Genomic DNA, 9,739 nt, shown 5'->3' on the forward strand with positions numbered 1-9,739 from the left:
GACAGTACTGCAGCAGCAGCATGGCAAACAGAGGGAGACTGCCAGGGCTGGATGACAGCACATAGCGCTCATCAAACATTCCCGAGGTGACCTGACGAGGAGAAAGCGTTTGGTCACTGTATGAAGGAGTAGAAACAAATTAACCAGACCATGTGATGCACTGTAGAAAGTTATCAACAACTAAGTTAGTGTTAGCTTCACTACTAAAAGAGCTGTTTTCATAGTACCGGTATAGTCCGTAATCCTTCCAAGACAAATATTAAAAAAACAACAAACATTTATTTGGCTATTTAAAGGAAAGGTGGAGAAAGAATGTGAGAAAAACCACACAGCGGCAGATGGAGTGAAAGAGAAAAAGGGCATGGTGTGAATCTCAGACAAGTTGAGCAAGTGTTTGTAAATTCATCGCCCCAAATGTTGTCAAGGAGATGTGACAAGTTGTTAGTGTGGGATCTGCCGTCAGCTTTTACTTCTGATGAACCGTCTGGAAGATGACCGGAAGCATTTGTGTGACCAGTGGGAGTTTTATAGCAGATCAACCAACACGACTCCAGTTTCTGAGAGACAGATGGACGACAGTTAGTCGAAGTTTACCACAACACCGTGGGTGTGACGTCTCAGCCCTTTCCAGTCAAAGACAGACACTCACTGATTTGCTTATTGAAAATGATTAATACTGGACTTGAAATACTGGAAAAAGAAATAAGGACAGGGCATCTAATATTAGAGATGCAATGCATTGGCAATGCTGAATTTGTTGTCTAAAAGGTTGAATAAAAAGTTTTCCTTTACAGTATAAGCAGACGACTGTACTCTCCAAGTTTGTGTGCTATTGTTCCTCAGTGGGAAACATTTGCTTTTGTCCACACCCTCCATGTCAGTGCCAAAACTGGACTTTACACTGACTCATAGAAAACACACATGACATACTGCAACAGAGGATATATTCTGAGCAGGGTTGAAGGTGAAGGTGACCCCACAGTTTGTTCTGCCTAAAAAGGCATATTAGCGCATGCAATATACCCATACTTACAGCTAATGAAGGAACAGTTAAACAGAGTTATGCATGTTTTGGGTGTCTTCCTTTTGAGTCACTATACTGAATATTAGAGCTAACCCTCCAGCTGAAGCGTCACAGTGCAACCAACTATATAAACCATATAAACCCTTATCTGCTTGCTCAATTTAAGATGCCATGTTTTGTTTACTGTACTGATTTATCACAGGAATTACCGTAAGTAGTACTGTAGCTAAGACTGACTGATCATCAGAGCTATGTAATTAGTGTGTGTGAAAGAGGAAAGAATTTAAGGTCTTTGCTCTTTTTCTGTATTGTGAAGAAGAGCACATGAAATTGCCTATTGTGAGTTTGATTGTATGCATGTATGTATGTATGTATATGTGCGTGTGTGTGTGTATGCGTGTGTGTGTGTGTGTGTGTGTGCGAGTGCATGTGTGAAGAGGCAGGCAGACATGCTGACTGACAGTAGAAAGAGGATTGTCTGTCTGTTGCCCAGTGAGAGGCTAATCCTGAGCCAGTGTCCCCATCTCTCTGATCCCATCTCTGTTCTTCAGTCTGCTCTCACTCTGCAGATCGAGCGTCTCCGGCCTGAGCTGCAGGAAACACTCTTCAGACAAACCTCAGGTGAGTGGTGGATTCTTCGTCCTCACCCCTCAGCTCTTTCTCTTGCAGCTCCGTCTGTGTTTCCTGCCTCCTTATGCACACATGCTTCCCTGGGAGAAGTAAAAGCAATTGAATGCATTCTATAATACATTAAATACTATAATATAGTCTGTAATATAAGTTTGTGTGCACAAGTAAAGAGACTTCTCTAATCTTTTCATCAGCTGTCTCAGCCTTTTGTTTGCACTTCGCTCTAAGGCTAAACACTTACAGCACGCGGTATAGCCTACATAGCAGCCTCTTGCATTAGGGCATCTTAATCTGCCTGATATTAACAGAGACCAGCCACCTGGCAACAACTGGTCCCCGTTAATCTCAGGTTTAACATGTCTTTATTCATTTCAGAGTGTTCAAAGGGTACAGGTGCCTCTCTTCATTACTTTCCTTCTTCACTTAATCTTCTATAGTCTCGGATGAAGATCCCTCTAATCCTGCATTTTCCACTGTCTTTCTTACCCTCTAACCCCTCCTCCTGACCTTAATGTGACACATTCTGTACTGCCCCTCCTACTGTCTTAAACATGTCTGCATTTTTTACTCTCTCTCTCTTTCTCCTCCACACCACTTCACCCCACTCTGTCTCTATTTTGTTCTCCTGCTCATCTTGTGTAAACTCAGATGACCAGCTCAAGATGCCAGAAGAGATCATATGTTGTCCTGGGCTTAAGCCAACTCTAAACTGGCACTTCACCTTAACCTCACCGACTGCTACTACCAATACCGTGTTGTGTGGGTGTGTGTGACGGGTGATTTTGACCCATAGCTTAAGACAGATATAGAACTGCAATTACTATTATAAGAAATGTGCAAAGATGCTTTATCTTTATACAGACAGGTGTTACAAGGGGCCATGACATGCTATGTCAGTGTCTCTCTCAGTACCCAATCACAAATCATCTCATCACCTGAGCTGGTGGCTCGCCTGAGGCAACCAATCAGAAGGCTTATGTCTGCTTCTAGAGTAATCTCATCACACAGACAGCAGCACTATCTGTTACTTAAGCATTTGATAGGTTAATGCAGATGCCTGTGAAGATGTGTGTCGATAGATCTTCATGTAAACGTAAGGTGTTGTTGAACTGCATACAAACGGTGGGAAATTCCATCCGTATCCTCACCAACTTTATCACTTCAAGACTTACATTTCTACTTCAATGTGTTTCCTTCTGAGTACATTGGTCACAGAGCAACAAATACAAAAAGTGCTGCAGCATTGTCAGTAGTCATTTCACGACAAAATCCACAATCACTGCTACCCTCAAAAATGTAGTAATGTCTCACTGCAATAAAAAAGGTGCATTGCAAATTCTTGGATTACTACAATCTTACACAATGTGATATTCTCACCACTGTGAGATTTAAGAAGAGAAATCAAATACTATTGTACAACAAATATTCTGCTCTCCTCTGTGCCTGTGGGCAGTCTAACAATCTGATTCCCAATTATCAGCTTCATCTAGATGCCATCAGTGACATTCAGGCAGGATAAAGTCGATGGAATGTCAACTTTGCCCTCTGACCTTTCACTAGGTAACAAGACCACATAACCATGGCAAACTCCTTCACCCGTATGATGTCTGGCCGTCACACGGCAGTGATTCTGGCCAGCATAGGAGCTGGCACACTGGCATCTGGATACCTTCTCAGTGACCACATTGTTGCTGCTGCTGAGAGGACGAGGCTCTATCCACCCAGGTACAAGTCTGTGAGTGTATTTGTGAGGTGTTTCAATAATCACCTGTACAGCAGAAGTATCTATATGCACTTCAAATAACATTTATCTTGGAAGGGTTTCGGACGACTAGACTATGAAAACAGCTCTACTAGTAGTGAAGCTTCTTTGTCGTTGATAACTTTCTACAGTGCAGATTACCCTGACCTGAGGAAGCACAACAACTGCATGGCAGCTGCCCTGACCCCAACCATTTATGGGCACCTGAGGGACAAGAAAACCCCCAATGACTGGACCCTGGACCAATGCATCCAAACCGGGGTGGACAACCCTGGACACCCCTTCATCAAGACTGTGGGCATGGTAGCAGGAGATGAGGAGAGCTACGAGGTTGGAGTTCTTGTTTGCAGTGAGTTGTTGTGTTTTCACTCCTAAAAGGGGGGAGTAAAACTGAGAGGGTTTTTTTTTCCATCAGGTGTTTGCTGAGCTCTTTGACCCTGTTATCAAGGACAGACACAATGGCTACGACCCTCGCACGATGAAGCACCCCACTGACCTGGATGCTTCCAAGGTTACACACGCACATTGTCTTAAGTCTTTTGTTCTCTGCATCACATGGTCTGGTTCATTTGATTTTACTCCTTCATACAGTGACCAAACGCTTTCTCCTCGACAGGTCACCTCGGGAATGTTTGATGAGCGCTACGTGCTGTCATCTCGAGTCCGTACCGGTCGTAGCATCCGTGGACTGAGTCTCCCCCCGGCGTGCTCGCGCTCTGAGCGCCGCGAGGTGGAGCGCGTGGCTGTGACAGCTCTGTCCGGCCTGAAGGGAGACCTGAGCGGTCGCTACTACAGCCTGGGGGAGATGTCTGACAGAGAGCAGCAACAGCTGATTGATGTTAGTGCACAGTCACACACACTGAAAGACAAGGTTCTGTACTTATTTTTTTTGATGACCTTTGCCATCCCATGTCCCCTCTGTCCCTTTACCGGCCAATCAGGATCACCTCCTGTTTGATAAACCTGTGTCACCTCTGCTCACGGCGGCTGGGATGGCCAGAGATTGGCCTGATGCTCGTGGGATCTGGTAAGACTAGGAGAAACTCAGTCCAGAAGAAGTAGCATTCTGCTGTTTTAATCTCAGCTGTAGTCCCTGCATAGTTGGTCTAGACGCAGTTTTTTAGGAGATCTGTCTCAGAGGTTTCATTCACAACCATCACTAGTGTTTGGTTTGTGCTGGGGAGACAGTAATAGAAACACAAATAAGACAACTGCTAATCTGCGACCATCTTCAGCCCATAATTTATTTTCAGGAGTTTTATCAGTGTCGTATTTGAAGACATTTACTAATTTGCTGGATACAAAGGGTTATTTAGGAAAGACACAGGAATAGTGTCTGACATCAGACACCATGAAGCACCACCACCACGCAGTACAGGACCAATATGACTGGAGAGAAGTGGATTATACGGTTGAATAAGATTACAGTGTTTTTCTGTTAAGTATGTAAGAACAGATCATGTAGAAAACACTGTGTGCCCCCCCATTGCTGGAAGGCTGTAAATCCCCAGAAAACAACGAGCAGACTTACTCACTGCAAGACTCCCATGTGTGTTTTTCATGCAGTGCTTAATAGATCACTGGTAGCATCCTGAAACCTGCACTTGCAGCTCCTCCAGACCCAAACTAATAGTTTTTTTTGATAAGTTATTTTATTTCCTTAATTTATTCTTAACATGCTTTCCAAACAGCTGCTCTGCACTGATCAAATGTCACTCTCCTCTTCAAGTTTAAACTATATCAGCAGATCAGTACTAACATGGATACCGATCACTCAGCTTTGAAATGGAGTTTAAGTCTGCTTTCCTGATTGTCTCAGGCACAACAACGAGAAGAACTTCTTAATCTGGATCAACGAGGAGGACCACACAAGGATCATATCCATGGAGAAAGGAGGAAACATGAAGAGAGTGTTTGAACGGTTCTGTAGAGGTCTTAAACAGGTGCACATGCCTCTATGTCTTCTTGCACAAACATGGCCCAGTGCAGATTTTTTAAAACAACTTATTTCTCCCCAAATAACTAATCCTTATCCATGCAGTTTATCTTAGTGCAAAGTATAGCTTTGGAAAGACTTTACAAAAGCATAGTATAAAAAACAACATATGAATTAGAATTAATACATCAAAAATATTTCATCTCCAGTCCATATTTTAAATATGTGTTCCAAAAAGTAAAGTAAAGTATAAATATTTTTTTTCTCTACCTTGTAGGTGGAGCATCTAATTCAGGAGAGAGGCTGGGAGTTCATGTGGAATGACCATCTGGGCTACGTCCTCACCTGCCCCTCTAACCTCGGCACTGGGCTCAGGGCCGGTGTGCATATCCGCCTGCCCATCCTCAGCAGGGTATTGCAGGAAACACACCACACGCGCCCCTCCCGCATTGTAGTTCTCCCGTCTGAAAAATGATTTTAATTTGTGTGATGTTTATGATCTAGGACCCTCGCTTTAAAAGGATCCTGGATAACCTGAGGCTACAGAAGAGAGGCACGGGAGGCGTCGACACGGCTGCTACGGGAGACACCGTCGACATCTCCAACCTCGACCGTCTGGGCAAGTCAGAGGTAAACACCTCAAGGGGGTTAAGTCAGCAGCTGAAGTAAAAGTAGAAATGAGCAGCAGGTAAGGAGAGACAGAGTCAGACACAGGACAGCAGACATCCCAGCAGGTGTGGTGCTGTGAATAAGTGTACCCACTGCTGTTCTTTAATCCGTAATCCAGGCAGGGATGTGCCGGTTGAGATTAAAAGAAACTCTGTCTCCTGAGCTGAGCCTCTCCTGCTGCGATGACGGCCTCCAAGCGCTACCAAGTCACAGAGAGTAAAGGTCAGGGTGGTTGTGATTAGACTCCAAGCCAATCACATCCAAGCAGAGGAAGCCCTGCCTGAACGACTGAACTCAATGAGCAAAAATCCCCTGGTGTTAGTTGAACTTGCCAGATGTCAGCAGGTTATGTATTATAGTTAGTGGACAACACAAAGCAGAGAACTGCAGAGAACTTAAATTTAAAGACAGTTTATAAACAGACAAAGGTGTTTCTCAACTACCTGCCATGTAATGGAAAAAGTGCTAGTGCAGTGTTACTGGTTTAAAAAATATGCTCACTTTATTGCAGTCAAATCAGCAGATTTCACATTTGCTTCTGTAGTTCTTATCTTCATAATATTTAGCAAAATCCTGAAGACCTCTGAGCCTCAGCGATACATGTGAAGAACCACTGAGGTAGCTAAATATTGGGACCATAGTGGATAACATGCTATACTGTATATTTAAATGTCACCTGAACCTGATCAACAACTATATTCACATTGACCATGCGATTGTTGACACTAGTTTCCATGCATCCACAGGTCGAACTGGTACAACTAGTGATTGACGGCATTAACTACCTAATTGAGTGTGAGAAGAGGCTGGAGAAGGGGCAGGACATCAAGATCCCCTCCCCCATCCTTCAGTTCAGGAAGTGAGGGTCCCCTCAGCTGGGAATCCTGGAATAGTGCAGGCGCTCCAACCGCTGTTCATTAAACTGTTGGTCCTACAAGATATTCACGGCATGTATAGCGTTGTACTTACTTACATGCGCAATAAATGAATTACATGTACAAATATTCTAAACACAATAAACTCTATTGATGAACCGAGTTGTATTGTTGTTTTACCATTGACCCTATGCTAAGCTACCACAGAGCTTACTGCACTCCCTAAAATAAATATGATCTAACTTTTGGAAAAACAAAAAAGCTATTTCAGAGACAAGCATACAAAAGGGTCTACGAAATGAGTTTGAAGGAAATATCTATGATGTCAGCAAAGAAGTGCTAACGCTAGCACTATGTTGTGCTATGATGACTCTGCTAATGTTAGCTCCACAGGTTTTTAAAACGTTTTAGAAATTTATATCTCCTTCCATCACTCTTGCACAGCGTTTAACCATGAGTAGCTCCAGATCCACAAAAGTAGCTTAAAGAAAATCAATGAAAGATTGCATGAGAGTCTGTGGAGCAGACTCGTATAGTTGTCAGACCCTGGTCAGAGCTGGTCGATGCTACACTATGATTGTCCAGTCTGCGTTCGAGGGTGAGACTTAGCGAAGGGTCAATTCTGGTGGCGTTACAGCCTCTGTGGTTGCAAACAAAATAACAGTTTGAAGCTAAATTCTCCAATATTTTATAAAAAAAGGGAAGATTAGAGGGAAATCCCCCATTGATCAATACAAATATGTTAGTTTTTACCTCTTTCCTACTCTTTCCTACACCCAAAATTCATATTGTGATCCTTTAGAGAGGGCCCAAACCTCATGTTGGGAACCATGGGACCAAAGGACTTAACGATGAGACGGTTTATAAAGTACCTAAACTATCATCGCTCCATAGACCTGCTGTACAATGCTGCTTCTATATTGATGCGTCACTATCAGTCACAGGGGTTGCTTTTATGCAAAACTAGTAATTCTACCTTTCATACTGAAAGTACAACTGCTGATAATACTTTTTCTTATTTAAGGTTATATACTTTTACATATAATGGAATATTATTTTACATTCTTGTATTGGTACGTTGACTTAAGTTGAAGATCTGAATACTTTTACCACTGGTTGTCTATCAGATCCAGCCTTCCTGAATTTTGTTTTAACCAAAAGCAATTAGAAATTTGACAAGTAAAATATCATTACATTATTAGAGAGTATCATAAAACCCTAATTTCGGTAAACTAATGCATAACAAGATAATAAAACAGAGCTAAATCTAGCTCGAACAGAAAAGAAAGCACAACTCAGGTGCACACAAAGTACAGTCACACCTCCAACTGCTATGTTTGTTCCTTCTCTTACTCAGACAGAGATGCTGTTATTAAGTCATGGCCGAGTGCCAAATTTAATAAGACGGAGCTATATTGGACAACAATGTCACGACCTCTACAACTCTATAATTAAGTGCTCAACCCCTGCTTGTCCTGACTCACAAAGAGGACTATAGCCACGGTTACTGCAGCAAGTAGTTGTATATTCTTCTATGAAAAAGAAACAAATAGCATTAGGAATAAAAATAATGGAATAAGAGAGTACCCAAAGGAGGAATAACTCCTCGGTAGCTGGTGGTTAACCTGGCATTGACACCTTACCTGCCTCCTATACAAGGCCTTTAATCAGGCCAAGCTCATTACCAACAGACACCAGACAGGTCAAACCGAGGTGGCTGGTTAACATTAATTGAATGTTACTTACATGCTTAGGCAAGAAGAAGTGGGGATTATACTTTATAAATAAAGCCATCCTGCCATGAGAAATTGGTGTTTTAACTATTTGGGTGATTGGCCCTTTTAAATCCGGCTGCTCAGAGAGTCTTTATGAGTCACTCTTCCCTTTCTGGCAGCAGATTAATGACGTAGATCTATTAATGCTATTAGAGATCGACACGACGACAAGACAAGAGCTCAGAAAACTGTGTGTGTATATGAGTGTGTGTTAGTAAACCATTAATGCTGCAATTATTACAATCTGAATGAGGCTTGGAATATTCAGATGGGTGCTAAAATTGTATTTTCTGAGCAGGGATAGTGAATAGTCAGATGGTACTACACACAGAACCAATAGTGCTTAACTGTGATTTTCACTTATCACTTGAAGTGTATCATCAGCATATATGCAGTACGTCTATAGTTGGCCTACAAGAGGCCATTTCTATTAGGATGTGAATATTCTGCCAGGGTCATTTCAGCCGTGTAAACATTGATTAGTTACACATTGACATTTCCAGGTGTGGCAGCTGCAGTCTCAGCTTCACCACAGACCAGCTCAAGTGTTTTGGTTGAATGCTTTGCACACATACGGGACAAATGTGTTGTTTCAACTCAAGTTAAGCAAACTCTTTCTGATACTGGATTTCTTTTGAAAAATTAATCGATGATAAATTGGTGGAACTGAACTTGGTGGAACTGAAGAAAACCATCAACTACAAATAAATGATCAACAGGGTGGCTGGCGGACACTCCCCTAACGCGAAATGCCCAAACATAATAAGTTGCTGTTATTTAGACAATGTGGTCATTGTGGGGGGGGTTTTCTTTTGACACTATAAAACACACAATTAAGTGGATCATTTGACATCAGAGGATCAACGCGTCTTCAATCCTGTGAGCTTTCCCATTTGATCAAAGACTCAACATGAGGCTGTGTGTATCTTTGGCATTCATCTGTATGACGCTGTCAGGAGGTAAGAGCAGCACATGAGCAATCAGCAGAACAGAAATTAAGGCAGAAATTATGTTATTCTTGTCGGCCATTGTGACCATTGTTCATTCTCCTTTGCCTGCAGTGTGTGG

The 9,739-nt window shown here is 42.5% G+C and overlaps 1 protein-coding gene across 3 annotated transcripts; it reads left to right on the forward strand.

Annotated features, from left to right (window-relative positions):
• Positions 1-920: 920 nt before the first annotated feature.
• On the forward strand, positions 921-6,884 carry LOC142957372 (creatine kinase U-type, mitochondrial). Of its 3 annotated transcripts, XM_076099151.1 has the most exons (10): positions 1,516-1,649; positions 3,215-3,379; positions 3,548-3,746; positions 3,832-3,927; positions 4,033-4,254; positions 4,358-4,443; positions 5,236-5,359; positions 5,630-5,764; positions 5,857-5,982; positions 6,768-6,884. In XM_076099151.1, the coding sequence occupies exons 2-10, from the start codon at positions 3,234-3,236 to the stop codon at positions 6,882-6,884; spliced, it is 1,251 nt and encodes a 416-aa protein (XP_075955266.1). In that variant the 5' UTR covers positions 1,516-1,649; positions 3,215-3,233. The 3 variants fall into 3 exon arrangements, with proteins under 3 accessions (XP_075955267.1, XP_075955266.1, XP_075955265.1); XM_076099152.1 differs by lacking the exons at positions 1,516-1,649; positions 3,215-3,379 and adding an exon at positions 921-957 and having other exon boundaries at positions 3,553-3,746; XM_076099150.1 differs by lacking the exon at positions 1,516-1,649 and having other exon boundaries at positions 3,234-3,389; positions 3,474-3,746.
• The last annotated feature ends 2,855 nt before the right edge of the window (positions 6,885-9,739 follow it).

Source organism: Anarhichas minor, unplaced genomic scaffold (genome assembly GCF_050575085.1).
Source record: "Anarhichas minor isolate MPS153535 unplaced genomic scaffold, ASM5057508v1 ptg000025l, whole genome shotgun sequence".
In the NCBI taxonomy this organism is placed as follows: Eukaryota; Metazoa; Chordata; class Actinopteri; order Perciformes; family Anarhichadidae; genus Anarhichas; species Anarhichas minor.

Excerpts from the sequence above, each read along its gene's own strand:
- LOC142957372 (XM_076099150.1), top strand. The coding sequence starts at position 3,234 with ATGGCAAACTCCTTCACCCGTATGATGTCTGGCCGTCACACGGCAGTG. Across the intron at positions 5,360-5,629 it reads TCTGTAGAGGTCTTAAACAG|GTGGAGCATCTAATTCAGGA; the intron begins GTGCACATGCCT and ends TCTACCTTGTAG. Across the intron at positions 5,983-6,767 it reads ACCGTCTGGGCAAGTCAGAG|GTCGAACTGGTACAACTAGT; the intron begins GTAAACACCTCA and ends ATGCATCCACAG.